Raw genomic sequence first — 20662 nt, forward strand, 5'->3', positions numbered from 1 at the left:
TGACGGGCCTGTTTCAGGGCATACACTGAAATGAAGAATGGAACTATCCAGAAATACAACACGGTTTTTCAGGGTTTTGGGGTCTGCTTCACCGTAGCGGGCATCCCACCCCACCAGTAAGCATGGTGGTCAGCTGCAGCGCCGTGCCCTGGGAGGTTTGGCCACGGAGCTGTGGCTTGGGGTGAGGCCAGGGCCGGGCTGGCTCTGCCGTGGCAGCGGTGGGGTGGCATCTGTGCCCTGCGTCTTGGTGGCAGGTGCGTCTACACGCAGCTATACCATGTCAGGCGCAGACCCCGGGCATCAGAGCGGGAGGTGTTTTCCGGCCGGCAGGTGCCCTGTTCTGGGCACCAAGCAGCTTCGCAGCGCCCGCTGGGCTGGGCCTGTCTCCCGCCTCTCCTTTCAGGTCATAGCTCGGGGTCTGCAGACCCTGCCGTACACTCCCCACCCAGGCGCCACAGTTTTAGAAATTTCCCTCACCCCTATGTGTACGCACCAGCAGGGGTCATCCTGCGCTGGCCGAGTGCTAGACCTCAGGAAGGAACCGCCTCTCGCCTGGGTGGGTATCTTGGCGCCTGCCTCTCTCCTCCCTTCCTTCCCTGGGGAGCAGGGCGCAGGTCAGCTTGGGCAAGCTCTGGAAAGGCCTCAGGAAGGCGATGGCCTCTGTGCTGAGCTGTGGGGGCCGGGCTGCTGTGTCCAGGGGTGGCTTGGTGTCGTGATTCATCGCCGGTGACGCAGCTCGTCCAGGGCCGAGGCTTTGGTTAGTTTGGCACAGGGCTCACATCCTGGCAGGCCAGGAGTGGCACGGGGCCGGGCAGGGGCCTGGCTCCTCTTCCTGGTGTCCTATGGCCGCCCTGTGGGTCAGGACACACGGCGCTGGGACCCGGGTCTTCTAGGTCACTCATGGTGTGCGGGGTAATGTGGTCTGCTCGTCACAATTTTGCAGGAGAATGGGATAGTAGTTGTGGATTTTTAAGTAAAGAGAAACAGTAAGTTTGCAGGCAGTCTGCAAACAGTAGGGCAGAGCTGATGATCAGAGGTCCTTCTGGATGGTTCTAGGAAAACTGAACTAACATCTTTTTTTTTTAATACCGGGGATTGAAATTCTACCTCCGAGCTACACCGCCCGCCCTATTTTATTTTTTATTTGGAAACAGGGTCTCACTAAGTTTCGGAGGGCCTCATTTAAGTTGCTAAAGCTGACTGCAAGCCAGCAATTCTCCTGTCTCAGCCTCCAAGTACTGGGATGACAAGCGTGCGCCACTGCGCCCGGCTTGAATGTCCTATTTTCAAAAGACCAATAATGCTGGCATGGCTGTAAATCCAACAGACAGTACCAGTGTCTTGACGCTGTCGTCAGAAGATGGAACCTCCAGGCCAGGGCCTGCAGGTCTGGCTCCATATAAAACCGTCTGCTGAAGTCTCTTGTTCCTGAGAGACCCCGTCCCAGATGAGGCACATCAAGACCCCTGCATCTGGAACGGGCAGCTGATAAAAAATACCCTCATGCACCTCCAGCGAGAGCCTGGCACTGTCCCCGGCCAGCCCCTGTGCACTGTGGGAGATTGGCAGCAATTCCGGAGCTCTCTGAAGCGCCGGCTGGTGTTGGTGCCCGTGGCTGCAGCTCACGCACTGTGTCCCTGGGCCTGCGCCTCTCATGCTGGGTCCGTGGCAGGAGGATGGAGCCCTCCCCCAGAGCCCTGGGTGCTTCTGGCTGATCTGCAGATGGAGCCTAAGAAGCTGGCCCTGCCCAGACCAGGTGAGGTGTGAGGCGCCGGACACGTCCCACAGCGCTGTGTGTTTGGCCAAGTGCGAGCCCTGTGGTCAGTGTGCCCCAAGAGCTTGTATGGAGGCTCTGAGCTCCGTCCTCCCCACCACCCCTCTCCACTTGCTTGGTAGTCTAGGCAAAGGGTCATTGGCTTTCCCTAAGACTCTCACTCCCGGGTGGTCCACGTGAAGTTAAATCATTTTATGTTTAAAGTTTCTCTGAAACGCCAGGTGTGGTGGTGCACGCTTGTCATCCCAGCATTCGGGAGGCTGAGACCTGGAGGATTGCGGTTCACAGACAGCCTCGGCTACTTAGTGAGGCCCTCTGCAACTCAGTGAGACACTGTTTCAAAATAAAGAATAAAAAATAGGGCAGGGGGTGTAGCTCGGAGGTCAAATGCCCCTGGGTTCCATCCCCAGACCCGCAAAATAAATAAATAAATACATACTTACATACATACATACATAAAGTTTCTCTGAAGCCAGGTGTGGTGGTGCACACCTGTAATCCCAGTTCGAGGGAGGCTGAGACAGGATTGCAGGTTTGAGGCTAGACTCAGCAACTTAGACCCTGTTCCCAAACAAAAAATAAGAAGGTCTAGGATGTAGCTTGGAAGTGGAATGTCCCTGGGTTCAATCCCCAGTACCAAAAAGAAAAAGAAAAAAAAAAATAGAGGCTGGTGGGGGGGAGAGATCACTTAAGCCCACAAGTTCCTATGCAACCCAATGAGGCTCCGTCTCAAAAAATAAAATTCTCACTGACTGTAGTGGCACACACCTGTAATACCAGCACTGGGGAGGCTGAGACAGGAGGCTCACAGGTTCAAGGTCAGTCTTAGCAACTTAATGAGACCCTGTTTCAAAATAAAAAAGGCATCCGGGCGTGGTCGCACATGTTCGAAGCCAGCCTCAGCTATGTAGTGAGGCTCTCAGCTACTTAGTGAGACCCTGTTTCCAAATAAAATATAAAGTAGGTCTGGGAGTATAGCCCAGAGGTAGAAAGCCTCTGGATTCCACCCCCAGTACCACAAAATAAATAAATAAATAGATAAAAAAGGGCTGGAGGTGTAGCTCAGAGACAGAATACCCTTGGGTTCAATCCCCACTACCACCACCACCAAAATAAAAAAAGCATGAAGTTTTAATCGCAGTACTTGGGAGGCTGAAACGGGAGAATCTCCAGTTTAAGGCCAGCCTCAGCAACTGAGTGAGGCCCTCAGCAATTTAGCTAGACCCTTAGACCTTGTTTCAAAAATAAATAAGTAAAGGGGCTAGGGGTATAGTTCAGAGGCATTCTGCCTCTAGATTCATTCCTTAGTACCAAAATAAACAAAATAAAAAGGGCTGGGTGTGTAGCTCAGCGGTAGAGTGCCCTTGGGTTCAGTCCCCAGTACTACAAAAAAAAAAAAAAAAAGCCTCCGACCTTGTTTTGAGTTTTTTTTCCCTTAACGTGAATTCATTTGCAGCTGGGAGTGGTGATGCATGCTTGTAATCCCAGCAGCCAGCCTCAGCAACTTAGCGAGGTCCTCCGCAACTTAGTGAGACCCAGTTTCCAGATAAGAAATAAAATTGGGTCAGGGTTGTGACTTGGAGGTAAAATGTCTCTGGGTTCAATCCCCAGTACCAAAAACACCCTACTTTGTATCATATAGCAGTTGGCTAGGAGTCCTAATTCCTGGAAGGCGCAGCAACCGCCCTTGGTGGTTTGCCTGGGCCTGTCCTTCTGTTTCTGACAGCAACTCAGAGCCCACGCCTCGTGCCCAGGCTTACCAAGAGCTAACACAACTGAGTCCTGTCCCCAGGCGAAGGCCGGCGGGGTCCGCCGGTGGCCCTGAGGAAGGCAGTTCTTCCGGAGTGCGCGCCACCGTGTGTCGGGTGTTGGAGCTGGATGGCTGCTGTTCTCACAGGGCGGCTTCGGGTGCTGGTGTGCTGCTACTGGCTCTCCTTGTGCGCCTGTTCCTTGGGAATTAATGGCAGCCTTCCTTTCCAGGTGGCTGGTGACTGTCTTTGTAGCCGCTGGACGGGGACCAGGTGAGTAAGCGGCGGCAGTGTAGTGGGTGTGAAAGTCTGGCCTGACTTTCTCGTGCCTGGCAGTCCGTAACTCGTCTGTCTCTGGTTCTAGATGACTACACTCCTGGGCTGGGTGGTCCTCTCTGGACGTGGCTTGGGCTGCTTCTGTTTAGGACGTCATAGGAGCCTCCTCCAGCACCCTCGCGGCCAGTGTCCCTCCCACAGGTGGCCTTGGCCCAGGATGGCCCGTGTAGGAACTGCTCAGGCTCAGGCACTGAAAGCCCACAAAGAAAATCTCACCCTGGGAACAGAAGGATGCTCTGCTGCCTACGCGGTTCCGGCCATACAGACCTCTGGGCTCTGGGTCTGTGGCTCTCCCTTGCTTTGCCAAGGCCTCGGGTGGCTGTGCCCGTACCGCCTGGCTGTGACATCTGGTGGTATTACCTTGCACAAGTGCGTCCCTCCAAACATTGGTGCACAGTTACCAAAAAGAACACCTGTATTTGCTGTTGTCCATCTCGAAGGACACTTCGGGTGAACCAGCTTGCATATTCAGAGCCGGTGGCAGTGGACTTGGGGGCTCCAGGGACTGACATTTTGCCAGGTGGTGGGTGGCTTTAGGTCCTAGAATAGCAGCCCTCTGCAGGGTGGGCAGGTGTTGCAGGCTGCCCCCACCTGCACACGGCCAGGCCTGTCTGCTGCTGCCCACACGCGTCGCTGGAGTCTCTGGAGATGGAGGACCCTGCTTCCCAGCCACGCTCAGGGTGCCGCGTGGGTCCTGCACATGGGGGCAGGTCCCTCCTCCTGAGACGCCAGTGGCCATTTGAGGTTGAGCGCGCTGCTTTCGTCTCTGTTGGTCACGGCCGTGGCATGCGGGTTGGGAGTGTGTGCACCCCGCCTGGATGGGTCCCGAGGGCTCGGCGCCGTCCGGCCCCTGTCATCCAGGATGGGCTGTGCGGAGAGGTGTCCCGGGAACAGCCTCACGAGTGGCTCTGGAGACTTCTGGCAGTCCCGCTGACAGAGTTTGTTTGGCTTCTGAAAGCAACTTAGCTTCCAGAGAAGTGGAAAGAAATGGTTTGTGGTGTGTGGCAAAATGATAAGGGTGTGGGAAACACCTTTGGAATGAGTGGCTACCTGATTTCATCCCTGCATCTCCTATGGCTCCTGTAAAACTGTAGCGCTGTAGGACGTGAAGTTCTCAGCGGATTCTTAGATAGCTCTTCTCGTGATCTATTGAAGTTTTCACTGAGATATTCCATTAAAATATCAAGGATCAGGACTGATGTGCAGCTTTTTCTCTGGGTGTGTGGTCCTGGGGGTCAAGCCGAGGGTCTTGCTCACCTCCAGACCTTCCTACTTCTTGTTTTTTTTTTTTTTTTTTTTTTTTTCGGTACTGGGGATGGAGCCCAGGGGCATTCTACCTCCGAGCTACCCCTTTTGAAACAGGGTCTCACTGAATTGCAAAGTGCTTCACTATATACCTGAGGCTGGCCACGAACTGGGATCCTCCCAAATGCTGGGATTCCAAGCGTGCGCCACCACACCCGGCTCTACTTCTTGTCTTAGGGCAGAAGCTCATGGAGGTACTGTGCCCTGGCCTCTATTGCCGCTCCTTCTGCTCCAGTCTCAGGTTGTGCACCACCACACACAGCTTTTCAAGGGGGTTTAGAACAAATATGTCAATGTGTAACATGAGTGTTTCCTTGAAAACAGAATCCAGCAATAAAAGGTTGGCGCTCTCTCTGTGTCTCTTGGGCACCAGGGCGCTGGCTCTGTGTCCATAGCTTCTGCCCCGGCAGGTGTGAAAGGTGCCCACACATGTGGTTCCCCTCACGCTGCCAAGTACCTCAGAAGTGAGGACTTCCGTCACTTGGAGGTGTTGGTTTACTAAGCTAGCCTGCATTTTATTTTATTTATTTTATTTATTTATTTATTTATTTATTTATTTATTTATTGCGTGTCTGGGGATGGAACCCAGAGGCATTTGACCTCCGAGCTACACCCTCTGCCCTATTTTTTATTCTTTATTTTGAAACAGGGTCTCACTAAGTTGCAGAGGGCCTCACTAAGTAGCTGAGGCTGTCCGCGAACCACAATCCTCCAGTCTCAGCCTCCCAAATGCTGGGATTACAAGCGTGCCCACCATGCCCGGCTTAGCCTGCATTTTAAATGTATAATGGGAGCTGGGCATGGCAGGGCGAATCTGTAATCCCAGTACTTAGGAGGCGGAGACGGGAAGATTGCAGGTTTAAAGGGAGGCTCAGTGATTAGCAAGACTCTCATCAACCTAGCGAGACCTTACTTCAAAATAAAAATAAAAATAAAAATAGACCCGGGTGTGTTGACACACACCTGTAATCCCTATACTTGGGAGGCTGAGACAGGAGTATCGCAGGGTCGAGGACAACCTCAACAAGTAGTGTGACCAATCAAACTAGCAAGACCCTGTTTCCAAATAAGAAAAAAATTGGCTGGGGTGCAGTTCGAAGGTAGAATGCCTCTGGGTTCAACCCTCGGTACCACAAAAAAAAAAAAAAGAAAGAAATAAAAATAGGGCTGGGGTGTAGCTCAGAGGTAGAATGCCCCTGGGTTCAATTCCCAGAACAACAACAACAACAACAACAAAAAAGTATAATTTGAGGCCAGCCTCAGCAATTTAGTGAAACCCTGTTTGAAAATTTAAAAAAGCCTGGCCCTGGTATGGTGGTGCATGCTTGTAATTCCAGGACTTGGAAGGCTGAGACAGAAGGATCTCAGCTTTTCAACGAGCCTCAGCTACTTAGTGAGGCCTCTGCAACTTAGTGAGAGCTTGTTTCAAGATAAACAATAGCAGCCGGGCGTGGTGGCGCACGCTTGTAATCCCTGCGCTTGGGAGGCTGAGACAGGAGGATCGCACAGGTTCGAAGCCAGCCTCAGCTACTCAGTGAGGCTTTCAGCAACTTAGTGAGACCCTGTTTCCAAATAAAATATTTAATTTAAAAAAAGGGCTGGGAGTATAGCCCAGAGGTGGAAAGCCCCTGGGTTCCACCCCCAGTACTACCAAAAAAAAAAAAAAAAAAAAGATAAAGAATAGCCGGGCATGGTGATACACACTTGTAATCCCAGCATTTGGGAGGCTGAAACCAAAGGATTGTGGTTCGTGGACAGCCTCAGCAACTTAGGCCCTCTGCGACTTACTGAGACCCTGTTTCAAAATAAAATATAAAAAACATAGGGCTGGGGGTGTAGCTCAGAGGTCAGATGCCTCTGGATTCAATCCCCAGACTTGCAAAAAGTAAAAAATAAAGAATAAAACATAGCGCTGTGGGTATAAGCATGGAGGTAGAATGCCCCTGAGTTCAATTACCAGTTCTACAATAAATAAACAAATAAATAAATAAGGCCTAAGGTTATAGCTTAGAGGTAGAATGCCCCTGGGTTCAATCCCCAGTGCCAAAATAAATATGTATAAGGCAGTCTTTTTTTTTTTTTTGGTACTGGGGATGGAACCCAGGGGCATTTGACCTCTGAGCTACACCCCCAGCCCTATTTTGTATTCTTTATTTTGAAACAGGGTCTCACTGAGTTGCAAAGGGCCTCACTAAGCAGCTGAGGCTGTCCTCGAACTGCGATCCTCCTCCTGTCTCAGCCTCCCGAATGCTGGGATTACAAGTGTGTGCCACCACGCCTGACTTATAAGGCAGTCTTGATCACTGTAAATTTAGCAATTTGTCAGGTTCTAAGAAAAGAAAGGCATAATTTATATTTATTTATTTATTTGCGGTTCTGGGAATGGAACCCAGGAGCATTCGACCTCCGAGCTACACCCCCTGCCCTATTTTGTATTCTTTATTTTGAAACCGGGTCTCACTGAGTTGCAGAGGGCCTCACTAAGTAGCTCTCAGCCTCCCGAATGCTGGGATGACAAGCGTGCGCCACCACGCCCGGCCATAATTTATATTTAAAAAACGTTTTTAGTTGGGCACGGTGGCACACACCTGTTCTTGGGAGGCCAAGACAGGAGGAACACAGGTCTGAGAATCACAGTCTCAGCAACAACAGAAAGCAACTACCAGGTGTGTGACGGACAAACGTGACAACCGAAGGCAAGAACGGTGGAAGCAGCCAGCGAGGCCTTGCTGTCTCTGAGCAGCGAGGTGTGGTCCCAGGACGAGCCCCAGCTCCGAGAAGAGGGCCTTACGGCCTGAGGAAAGGCTGCCGGCCCGGATGTCTCTCAGCCATCGCTGTGCAGGGCCAGGCTGTGCGATGCGCCCACTCCTCACACACAGCAAGGCAGTAATGAGAAGTGCTGGTGCCTCAGGCCAAGGAGGACGCCGCCCGGAGCACACGGGTGCCCACGGTGCGCGCATCTTGACTGGTTACTGCAGCCACAGTCGCCTTCCTGGGTCTCCACGAAGAGAGGTAAGATGCCAGCAGGCAGAGGGACTGAGGCCGTAGTCACGATCAGTAGAAGCGCACAGCCGAAAGGCTTACTGAACAGAACAAAAAGAAATGCTGCTTGATTAATTTGAAAGAGGGCAAGAAAGGAAAGATGAGGAACACGGTAGGTAAAGGACAAGTAGGAAAAAGACTGTGGCCGCAAACCCGTCTGTGTCCATATTATAAACGGATGAAATGCTCCAATAAAAATTACCAGTCAGCCGGGCGAGGTGGCGCACGCTTGTAATCCCCGCGCTTGGGAGGCAGAGACAGGAGGATCGCGCAGGTTCGAAGCCAGCCGCGAGCGCTGGCTTAGGAGACCCTGTTTCCAAATAAAAATGTAAAAATAGGTCTGGGAGTGTAGCCCGGAGGTAGAAGGGCTTCCAGGAACCCCAGTACCACCAAAAAAAAAAAAAAAAAAAAAAATTACCAGCCAGCCGGGCGTGGTGGTAAACGCTTGTAATCCCAGCATTCGGGAGGCTGAGACTGGAGGATCACAAGTTTAAAGATAGCCTCAGCAACTTAGACCCTGTTTCAAAATAAAAAATAAAGCTGAGTGTAGTGGCTCATGCTTGGAATCCCAGTACCTGTGAGGCTGAGACAGGAGGATCACAGGTTTGTGGCCGCTTCAGCTATTAAGTGAGGCCCTCTGTAACTCAGTGAGACCCTGTTTCAAAATAAAGAATAAAAATAGGGCTGGGGGTGTATCTCGAAGGTAGAATGCCCCTGGGCTCAATCCCGGCACGACTAAATAATTAAATAAATGAATAAATAAATAAGTAAGTAAAGCCAGGCGTGGTGGTGCACACTTGTCATCCCAGCATTCGGGAGGCTGAGACTGGGGATTGCAGTTCGCGGACAGCCTCAGCTACTTAGGCCCTCTGCAACTTAGTGAAACCCTGTTTCAAAATAAAGAATAAAAAATAGGGCAGGGGGTGTAGCTCGGAGGTTAAATGCCCCTGGGTGCCATCCCCAGACCTGCAAAAAAAAAAAAAAAAAGTAAGTAAAGGCTGGAGGTCTAATTCAGAAATTGAATGTCCTTGGCCTTAATCTTCCCCCAAAAAATTATTTTTTTAATGAGGTCTTAGTATATTGTCCCGGGTGGTCTTGAACTCCTGGACTCAACCAGTCCTGCTATCTTAGCTTCCTAAGAAGCTAAATCTTACAGTTTTACACTACTCTACCACTCTACCAACTTTTTTTTTTTTTTGAGGTACTGGGAATTTAACCCAGGGGCATTCGGCCTTGGAGCTACACCCCCAGTCCTATTTTTTATCCTTTTTATTTTTTATTTTTTATTTTTGGTGGTACTGGAGTTCCTAGAAGCCCTTCTACCTCCGGGCTACACTCCCAGACCTATTTTTACCTTTTTATTTGGAAACAGGGTCTCCTAAGCCAGCGTGCACGGCTGGCTTCGAACCTGCGCGATCCTCCTGTCTCTGCCTCCCAGCACGGGGATTATAAGCGTGCGCCACCACGCCCGGCTCATCCTTTATTTATTTATTTATTTTTTTTGGTGGTACTGGGGTTCCTGGAAGCCCTTCTACCTCCGGGCTACACTCCCAGACCTATTTTTTATACTTTTTTATTTGGAAACAGGGTCTCTTAAGCCAGCGCGCGCGGCTGGCTTCGAACCTGCGCGATCCTCCTGTCTCTGCCTCCCAAGCGCGGGGATTACAAGCGTGTGCCACCACGCCCGGCTCATCCTTTATTTTGAAACAGGGTCTCACTAGGTTGCAGAGGCCTAAGCAGCTGAGGCTGGCCACAAACCTGTGATCTTCCTGGCTCAGCCTCCCAAGTACTGGAATTGATTACAAGAATGTGTCACCATACCCGGCTCTTTTTTTTTTAAGTTATTGCCTTTTTTTAAAAAAACTATTTGCTATTTATAGATGACATACTTCGTACATAGGAAGTTTAAAGCAAAAGGATAGAAAAAGATAAACCTAGCAAACACTAGCCTAAAGAAAGCCAGTACAGCACTGTTAACCTCAAAGAAACTTTAAGAATCCCTGCCAGGTGCGCGGTGTGTGCCTGCAATCCCAGCCACGCAGGAGCCAAGCCAGGGCCTTGCAAGGTCAAGGCCTGGGCAGTTTAGTGATACCCTGTTTGAAAATGAAGGGGGCTGAGGATGTGGCTTAGTGGTGGGGTGTTGCCTGGTATCAGCAAGGCCCTGGGTTCAATCTCCAGCAACACACACACACACACACACACACACACGCTCAGTCCGGAGGGAATTGCCCAGTGATAAAAGGTCAATTCAGTAGTGAATGTAACAGTCCTCGCTGCGTGTGCTGCTAACAATGGCTCAGTCTGTAACAAACGTTGTTAGAACCAAGAGGAGAAATAAGTCTGGAATTATAATGGGGTCGTTTAAGACTTCCCTCTATCAGTAATGACAATATCAAGCAAAGCTCAGGAAGCACAGAACTTTGAACAGCGCTTGGTGGTCACTCAACCTCGCCTGGGTACACTGGTCTGGTGCAAATGTCACTCTGTTCTCAATCCTGCATCCAACTTGCTGGTATTTTGTGTAGAATCTTCTATCTCTGCTGACAGACACTGGCCTGTAACAACCCAATTAGCAACTTTAATGTTACACCATTATGCTAGCAAGTGCGGAACATTCCAGATGCAGATAGACCAGCCAGGCCTAGAGCAACGCTTGGGTGGATAGAAGCCTCTCCCACCTCCAGCTGAAGCTAGAAGCTGGGTGTGGCGGTGCTGCCTGTAATCCCAGCACTTGGGAGGCTGACACAGGAGGATCACAGGTTTGCCACCAGCCCCGGCAGCTCAGTGAGGACTTCTGAAACTCAGTGAGACCCTGTAAAAGAATAAAATTAGTCTGGGCATGTAGCTCAGAGGTAGAACGTCCCTGGGTTCCATCCCCAGTTACCACCAAAAAAAAAAAAAGGAAAAAAGGGAAAAGAAAAAAGACTGAATCTAGAATCATCAACAGGAAGACCCAGTATCATTACTGCTTGTTTGTTTGCTTGCTTATTTTGTTTGTTTATTTGTTTTGTGGTACTAGGGATCGAACCCAGGGGTGTTCTACCTCTGAACTACACTCCCAGCTCTATTTTTTTATTCCTTATTTTGAAAGAGGGTCCCACTAAGTGGCAGAGGGCCTCATCAAATAGCTGAGGCTGGCTGTGAACCTGGGTCCTCCTGTCTTAGCCTCCCAGGACTGAGATTACAAGCCTGTGCCACCACGCTCGGTTTCTCTACTGCTTTTAAGTGAAGCAGTGCACTGGTTGGTAATCCATGGGTACCCAGGGGCATGCCCCCAAAGGCCCCTCGTCCAGCGAGGCCACACCTCGTACGGTTCCCACGGCCTTGCCTCCCAGTACTCCATTCAGCTATGAACTGCCGAACAGACGAATCCATTGACAGGCCAGAGTCACATCCCAAGTCACTCCTGAGATCCCTACTCTGAACACTGCTGCATCAGGGAACAAAGTGCCAACACATGGGCCTTGGGGGACATTCCAGGTCCTGACCAGGACGCACACAACAGCCAGAGGCGCAGTGAGTGAGGAGCAGGTATCCGTGCACAGAGAGCAGGCGGGACAGTGGAGCGGCCACACGTGTGGCCGGTAAAAAGCCAGCACGATTGACCAGGAGAATTAGAGAAAGGCCTTTGCTACAGAGACTGGAAAGGTAACGAGAGAATACTGTAGACGGCCTAGGCCAGGGCAGGTGTTTGTTGTTGTTGCTTGTTTCGTTTCTTTTGATAATAGGGATTTTTGTTATTGTTGTTGTTGTTGGTGGTGGTGGTGGCACTGGGGATTGAACCCAGAGGCATTCTACTTATAAGCTATATCCCCAGCCCTATGTTATTATAATAGTAATTATAAATAATAATAATAATTATTTTTAGCGATACTAGGGATTGAACCCAGGGGTATTCTAGCCTCTGAGCTATACCCCAACCCTACTTTTTATTCTTTATTTTGAAACAGGCTCTCACTAAATTATGGAAGGCCTCACTAAGCTGCTGAGGCTGGCTGTGAACCTGTGATCCTCCTGTTTCAGCCTCTCAAGTACTGGGATTATAGGTGTGTGTCACTGTGCTTGGCTGATACTGGAGGTTTAACCCAGGGGCACTTTACCTCTGGGCTAAATCCCCAGCCCTTTGATTTTTTGCTTGTAAACAGGGTCTTGCTAGGTTGGTGAGAATTTCACTATGTTGCTGAGTCTGTCCTCAAAGCTGTCCTTCTCCTGTCTCAGCTTCTCAAGCGCCGGGGTTACAGGTGTGTGCCACCATGCCCAGCTAGCTTGAATACTTTTCAGCGGCCTGGTTGTCTGAGTGGGGAGCAGTGGTCTGGAAGGTGAAAGCCCAGCCGGGAGGGTGAGGTTGGGGTGCTGGGCTGGTTAGTTTGTATCTGGAACACACGTTACTTACTCCAAAGATTGGCCAGCCATAAGAGAAGCCGGCCCCCCGGTGTTGAAGAGTCAATGCCAAAAACAGAAGCCAGGGCAGAGGTGTCCGGAGAGGATGGAGCAGAGCCCGCGCTGGGGCGTGGGGTGGGTGGCCTGGTATGGCGGCCCTCTGCAGCTCAGCTGTGGTGGATCGTCTGCAATATATGCTGCTGAGCGAACTGGACCCCACCTCAAAATGAAGAACGAGAAGGGGTAGGGGTGTAGCTCAGAGGCGCAGCGCCCCTGAGTTCAATCCCCAGTATCACCAAAGATAGAGAGCAAAAGAAAAAAACCTCAAAACTAAAAGCTCCGAGGATGCCCCTCTGCCGTCGCGCAGCGCGCCTCACTGCCCACCCGAGCGCCAGAACCATTCAGACTGTGCCCCTTTCAGAAAAGGGGTTTGTGGGTTTGATTAAATCGAGCATCTAAAAACGAGGGCATCCCGAATTAGGGCATCCCTGACTCCAATGACTCACGCCTTTATGAGGCGGATTGGAGACACAGAGGAGTCACGTGGAGACAGAGCGGGGCCTGAGCCCCTGAGGAGGGGTCTCAGGAGCTGGAAGCTGGAAGGAGCCCCTGAAGCCCACAGCGGCTTTCCTGCCTCAACAGAGACTGAATCCGTTTTGTTTCAAGTCACCCAGTTGGTGGTACTTCATTACATCTGTGACAGGAAAATGATACATCAAGAACCTATGCCCATGGGCCACCTCCTGCAGCTTCAGAGAGCCCAGGCTATGAGAGGAGCCTCTGGGCCGGGCACGGTGGCGCACGCTCGTCATCCCAGCACTCGGGAGGCTGAGAAGGAGGATCGCGGTTCGCGCGCAAGCCTCAGCTACTTAGTGAGGCTCTCTGCAACTCAGTGAGACCTTGATTCAAAATAAAGAATAAAAAATAGGGCTGGGGGTGTAGCTTGGAGGTAAAATGCCTCTGGGTTCCATCCCCAATACCACAAATAAATAAATTAATTAAAAATAAAAAAAGAGAGAGAGAGAGAGAGACCTCTGAGATCAGGTCTCCACTCTGGGCAAGCCGCACTAGCAGGACAAATCGCCATGCGTGCCCATTCTGAGTTGTTGTTGTTTTTCTAGGAAAAAAAGTGTTTCTGTACAGAGATGAGTTATTTATTTTACATGCAGGTCTCAATTACTAAATACAGAAGGCTAAAATGTACGATCATCCAAAATTCTAATTTTCATGATGATAGAAGCAGAATAGAAACCATGGATACATTCCCAAAGAGGTTGTTTTAAATAAAATAATTCAGAAACTCGTTTCCTGGTTCTCCCTTTCCATCTTGGAGAATGCGGTGCGCTTGCTGTTTGGTGTGACGAGAAGGAAAGCAGGAGTGGACTAGGTGGGGCACCGTGGAATCAGAAGGCAGGTGGAGGGGGCTAAGCTGGGAAGAGGAATGGTATTCGCGTTGCCTAGGTTACCATCGAGGCCACAGGGGAGGACCACAGGGAAGGACCGGGAGCAGCGGTGTAGGTTTTCCCTTTGGGGAGCCCTAGGAGAAGTCTGGGCCGTGGCCAGACAGACCTGCCTGCCGTGAAGCCTCCGGGCACGCTCTGCTCCTTCTGGGCCAGCACGTCTTTGTCTTTACCATCTTGAATGTGCAGACATGCCCCCATTAAACAAAGTGCATATCCGCGCAGACACCCAGGTTCCCGAGCTTCGGCTCTGGGAGGGTCCCATTGTGAGGGGTCTGGTCCTCCGGAGCCCCCTGCCTCACAGCTCTCCCTGCAGGGCCAGGGGCTGGTGCAGAAACAGCACCCGGGGCGTGGTCAGGGAGCTGTGGGCAGGTTCCGCCTCCCAGGACTCGCCCAGGAGGCAGCAGACAGCACAGGCATCGGTAGGAACCTCTGAAGCCTTACTCTCCACGGGGAGATGGAAATGTTTAAACTTCCAGTAGGGTCTCTGATGAGTTATGGTACATTCAAACATTTAAAAGGTGCACAGTAGCCAGGTGTGCTGGCACACACCTATAATTCCAGTCCTTGGGAGGCTGAGGCAGGATGATCACAGGCCCAAGGCCAGCCTCAGCAAGCAGTGAGACTCTCTTCAACTGAGAAATACCCTGTCTCAAAAATAAAATAGGGCTGAGGGGTGTAGCTCGGAGGTAGAATGCCTCTAGTTCCATCTCCAGTACCAAAAAAGAAAGAAAGAAAGAAAGAAAGAAAGAAAGAAAGAAAGAAAGAAAGAAATATGTTTAGTTAAAGCCCATGGCATTAAAAAGAGCCCACAGTGTGCTGAGCATGATGTTGTATGCAATCACACATCGTGTTCCTGCTCTGTATGTATATAGATAGATGTCCTCATCCAAAGAGAAGAGGCATCTGATAGGTAACCATGGTTACCTGTCCTGTTTCATCCTCTGGGCTGAGTCGAGCCTCCCCTTTGGTCCCCAGCTCCCAGCCATGGGCCAGCACGTGTGCACATAAATGCAGAAAGCTCCTAGCACCCGGAAATGGCTTACATCTAATGAAAGCTTTGAGAGGGGAGTGTGGGGCCCCTGTCCCTGCTCTCCAAGGGGACTTGGTGATTCTTCTACAAACACAGGAAGGTGGCGTGTGCGTGAAGGCCCTGGGAGTGGCTGAGCTATGAACTTTGGTGTCCAGGAGGCCTGGCTTGGAGCGCCAGGTGTCAAGCACCCTCTCTCTACAGAGCGCAGGGTCCTGTGCTCCCCTGCCCCAGGTACCCTGTATCCCCGGGATGAAGGGACTGTCCGTGGGCCGGGCAGATGGCAGAGGGAGGCTCTGGCAAGTGTGGGGCTCATAGTGGACCTCGCACCAGTCTCCCTGACATCTCCCTGATGAGACCTGCAGGTGGCCAGAGGCCAGTGCCTTCAGGGTGGCCCCCGGGCTAGCCAGTTTCTAAGTCCCATGCCGTGGCTGGGGCCCTGCAGGCTCCTTGAGTCTCTGAGCTGGCCGCAGGGCTCACCCGGGCATGGCGAGCCACATCTGGGGTTGGCAGGATGAACGGAATGGACCCAGCGGCGGCTCTTCTGGCTGACAGTGCCACCATGCCCTCTGCTCCGGCCGTGCTGTGCCCCCTGTTGCTGTCCTCTCACACAGCCCAGGTGGCTGTCCACTCTGTCCCTGTGCCGGCCCCACTCCTGGGTGTCCAGTGGGGCCTGAAGGCCTGGGGAAGGCCTAACAGGACATGCAGGGTGGTGTCCTCACGGCCTGCTCCAGCACAGGGGAGCAGGCCTGGACGGCCTCTGCTTTGAGGAAGGGTCAGGCACTGGCCTTCCCTTGGCCTGGGGTCTCAGTGGCATCAGTGGACAGGACCCGCAGACAGAGGGAGGCCACCAGCTGTGACATCACAGTGACGTGCTCTCTCTCCCCTCTCTCCCTCAGTGAACGAGTTCACGGTGATCAGGAAGAAGTTCAAGTGCCCGTACTGCAGCTTCTCGGCCATGCACCAGTGCATCCTCAAGCGCCACATGCGCTCGCACACCGGGGAGCGGCCCTACCCCTGCGAGATCTGCGGGAAGAAGTTCACGCGCCGCGAACACATGAAGCGGCACACGCTGGTGAGTGTGGGCCACCGGCTGCTCTCGCCGTCCCTGGACGGGTCTGCTCTGTGGCCTCCCACAGCCGGCCCTGCGCACCCGGACCCCCGCGCCTCCACCCGCCGCCCGTGCCTTGCCGCGTGGTGGGGCCTGTCTCTGCCCGTCTGTCCCCAAGCTGCTCCTCCTGCCCGGCGGGCGGTGTCGCAGGATGAATTTGCTTGGCGGGGAGATGACAGAGCAGGGACGGTCTGGAAGCCGGGAGGAGATTTTTCCAGAAAGGTAGCAAGAAGGTAGGCAGGCATCGTGGGCTGGGCCATGAGGCCAGAGCCCTAGAAGCGGGGACAGCCCAGGATGCACCGAGGTGTGGGGTGCAGGGCTGTCGGGATGGGCCGAGGCCAGCAGGCCTTGGTGGGAGCTGAGCTGAGGGTCGGGCCACCCTCAGCGCATTGGCTCCATAGGCAGACCTGCCGGCAGCGAGGGGCTCTGCAGGGGTGGGGGCTCTGAGGCCCGTGTTCATCATGCTGTGAGCAGAGCCCACCCACCTCCCACCCGTGCCCAGGGCCCATGTGCACCTGAGGGTGCAGTCTGGTCCGCTCTGTCGGGGTCTGTGAGCTTGCTGGGCTTCTCTTTTTCCAGAACAGTGAGGATACCTCGGGATGCTGGGCCCAGAGTCAGGCAACAGAGCCCTCAGGGTGCCCCACCCACCACTGAGACCCATTGGCCTCCCGGCTGTAGGCGAAGGGCCTCGGGGTGCCTGATAGCTATGGGGTCCGCCTAGGGCTGCACTCAGCCTCCCCCACCCGTTCCCTGGTGAGCCGGGACACATGGAGCAGGAAGAGCCCCAGGCACCCTTGACCACCAAGGGAGGCCCTCGGGGCCAGGGTCAGACCACACCGTTCTGCCGCAGGGTGCTGGGGCTGGCTTTCGACTTCTCTGGCTACAGGTGTGCCCCTCCATCTAATTAATAAGTCACTGATCACTGTGCAGGCTGGCTCAGGGCTCAGCGGGACACGCTCAATGCACTTTCTTCTTCTCATAGAGACTTGCGTTATTTTTCACACTGTTAGGTGCTGACGCTCTTACAGTGTGGGTTGCTGATTTTTCTTTAGCAAAACCACATTAAGCCGGGCATGGTGGCACACGCCTGTAATCCAAGTTGAGGGGCTGAGATCGCAGGTTCGAGATCAGCCTCAGTAACTTAGGGAGGCTTTCAGCAGCCTAGTGAGACCCTGTTTCCAAATAAGAAATAAAATCGGGCTGAGGGTGTTGGAGATTCAATGCCTCTGAGTTCCATTCCTAGTGCAAAAAAAACACTGGGGGCCAGCAGGGTATCGTGGCATGTGCCTGTAATCCCAGGTAATTGGGAGGCTGAGACAGGAGGATAGCAAGTTTGAGGCCAGCCTGGGCAAATTAGCATGACTCTGTCTCAAAATAAAAGGGCTGGAGCCGGGTGTGGTGGCGCACGCTTGTAATCCCCGCGCTTGGGAGGCTGAGACAGGAGGATTGCACCGGTTCGAAGCCAGCCTCAGCTGCTTAGTGAGGCTCTCAGCAACTTAGTGAGACCCTGTTTCCAAATAAAATATTAAAAAGGTCTGGGAGTATAGCCTGGAGGTAGAAAGCCTCTAGATTCCACCCCCAGTACCACCAAAAAAAAAAAAAAAAAAAGGGCTGGGGGTTTAGTTCAGTGGTAGGATGCTTGGCTGGCCTGAAGAGACCCTGAATTCAGTTCCCAGTACTACGAAGAAGAAAAAATAGGAGCTTGTCTTTGCTGAGGAGGGGTTTTGCCCGTGGCCCTCCCTGGTGTCTGACTTGAGAATGGGAGATCACCGCTAGGGTGGAGGCCCAGGTTTGGGCCAGAACCTCACTGCACTTGCCAGACCTCAGGCCTGGACAGGGTGGGCTGGCCCTTCTCCACAACCATACCACCCGGGGGCTTAGCAACAGTTGCCATGGTGCCCAGCATCCTTCCTCTGGCTTCCTCCTAACCATGTGTCATGAGGACGAGTAAGTGCCTGGCCGTCTGGTCCTGGTGAGCGACTTCCTGAAACACCCACATTGCCTCCAAGGGTCCTGGCTCAGGCCCCAGCTCTCACGTACACCCCCGAGCCAAAAGGGGCTCAGAGAGCATGCCCACCCAGCTCCAGTCCTTCTTGGCCTGTTCCTTCTAGTCATCCCCATTTATTTTTTGGCAGTACTGGGTATGGAACCCAAGAGAATTCTACCTTTGAGCTATACCCTCAGATCTAATTTTTAGTCTTTTTTTTTTTTTTTTTTGTACTGGAGATGGGATCCAGGGGCATTTTATCTCCAAGCTACACCCCCAGCCCTATATTTTATTTATTTATTTAGAAACAGGGTCTCACTGAGTTGCAGAGGGCCTCACTAAGTAGTTGAGGCTGTCCATGAACCACGATCCTCCTGTCTCAGCCTCCCAAATGCTGGGATTACAAGTGTGCGCCACTATGCCTGGCTTTTTTTTTTTTTGAAACCGGGTCTTTATTTTGAAACCGAGTTGCAGAGGGCCTAAGTACCTGAGGCTGTTTGTGAACCAGGATCCTCCTGTCTGGGCCTGAGCGGGAGCGGTGCAGTGTGCCCCAAGTGCAATGGGCAGCAGGGCCTCCGGGACGCCCTGAATGCTAAGCCCTGGTCCAGGCTGGGCCCTTGCCCCTGGGCCCAGCCTCCCGCCTCGGGGCTGCCTGCAGCTCTGCGCTGTGGGCTCAGGAGGCTGAACACACCCGTCACCCCACGCCTGCCATGGCGCCTCCCTCAGTCCCCTCCCTGACTGCCCCCCCCAGGTGCACAGCAAGGACAAGAAGTACGTGTGCAAGGTGTGCAGTCGCGTGTTCGTGTCAGCAGCCAGCGTGGGCATCAAGCATGGCTCGCGGCGCCACGGCGTCTGTGCTGACTGTGCCGGGCGTGGCGTGCCCGTGCCTCTGGACCATGGTGGCGGCGAGGGCTCCCCAGAGGCGCTGTTTGCCAGTGACGGGCCCTACCTGGAGGACCCCGACGACCCTCGAGGGGAGGGCGAGGAGGAGCTGGGCGAGGACGAGGACGAGGATGTGGCCAAGTGGAAGGACGACGTGGGGCTGGCACCTGAGGATGCGCTGCTGGGGGACGACAAGGACGAGGAGGACTCGCCCCCGGGGCCCCGCAGCCCCTCCACGGGGCCGGACAAGGACTTCACCTGGATCCCCTAGGCCAGCCTGGCAGGCGGCGGGGTGGTGGCCGCATTGCTTTGTCCACCTGTGTGTGTGTCTTAGTGGGTCTTCTCTCTCCTGGAGGCAGGGCTCCTTCCTGTGCCCACCCTCCCCCATGGAAGCTGGTCCTGTGGGCCCAGGCAGGTGAGGACCAAGCCGCAGCGGGGGAGGGCTGGTGGGTCTGAGCCAAGGAGAGCACGCGTGCCCCCATCCCGGGCAGAATGGTGTTGCCAGCAGTGTGTGCAGGTGTGTGGGCAGGCCCGAGCCAGCAAGCTTCAGAGGAGCTCTCTGGCTGGCCTGGCTGGGGTGGGCCATGCACAGCGGCCTGAGCAGGATCCACTCTGGGCAGGGCACCAGTGCGGTCCCTGGGGCCACAGGACTGAGTTGGTGTTGAGAGCTCTGCATCACTGTGTGGCGCCCACCCGCGGCACCCTCGCTCCCCACCCCCGGCAGCCGTGGCTTGCTGCCTGTGGCCCCCAAGTGGCTCTTCGCTCTCTTGGCCCCTGCCATGGCAGCCTGAAGAACCCAGGGCCAGTGCGCGGAAAGCCCTGCGACCCTCTTACCTCTGGGCTTTGGTGCTTAACACAGGATGGCTGCAGATCCCCGCGGGGGAGCTAGGGCTCCAGGTGCTATCTCGGGGTGGAAGCAGCCCCGGCGGGTGGGCCCGAGTGCCATCTCCTCCCAGCCAGAGGTACCTTTGGCCCAGCGCTCCTACCCTCTCCAGGCCCCCGCCAGCGGGCCAGCGGGCCTCCGCCCTGCGCACTTCCTGGGAGCCCCTGGGCCTGCCGCCCTGGGCTGCTCCAGGCTCCTGCTGACCCTCCTGGGCTGGAGCGGGACTCCTGCCCTCCTTGCTGCTAACACTGGAGGCGGGGTCCTCGCTTGTCTGCTGCTTACACCTCCCACCTGGGTAACCAAATTTTAAAGTAGAGTCATACTGAGTAGTTACAGAAAATTATATTGTTTGGCATTCTTTTTCTCACTTGACAAAACTGTATAGGGTTATTTTCCTTCAGCTTGTCGAGTTCTCTTGCTGTATTTTCAAAGGAGCTCACACGTTCTCTTTTCTTTTTCCTAAGTGAGACGCGAAGGTCCTGTCCTAGGTTTCTCAGTGCACCACTCAGCTTGGCGGGCTCTGGGGGCAGGCTGTCCAGACACCCTGCGGGACAGACAGAGGCCCATCTGCTTCCGCCTTCAGGCTGCTTCTGACGACTAAGACATTCCATGTCTCCCCCACCCCCTGCAGCACAGGTGGGCCCCAGTGCGCATGCCCCGCGGGCAGGCGGGCTGCCCCTACCCTGTGCAAGGCTCCTTAGGGTGCTGAGTGCTAGTGCCAACT

The 20662-nt window shown here is 53.6% G+C and overlaps 1 protein-coding gene across 1 annotated transcript in view; it reads left to right on the forward strand.

The window, feature by feature from the left end:
• ZBTB46 (zinc finger and BTB domain containing 46) overlaps nt 1-19326 on the forward strand; it is a gene marked incomplete at both ends in the record, with an annotated part of 29871 nt that extends 10545 nt beyond the window's left edge. Inside the window, 2 exons of the mRNA XM_080716459.1 lie at nt 15975-16150; nt 18925-19326. Of these exons, the coding sequence (XP_080572585.1) occupies nt 15975-16150; nt 18925-19326 (578 nt within the window). The remainder of the gene's footprint in view (nt 1-15974; nt 16151-18924) is intronic.
• Between the last annotated feature and the right edge of the window lie 1336 nt (nt 19327-20662).

This window comes from Muscardinus avellanarius (assembly GCF_963383645.1).
Source record: "Muscardinus avellanarius genome assembly, chromosome: 19".
In the NCBI taxonomy this organism is placed as follows: Eukaryota; Metazoa; Chordata; class Mammalia; order Rodentia; family Gliridae; genus Muscardinus; species Muscardinus avellanarius.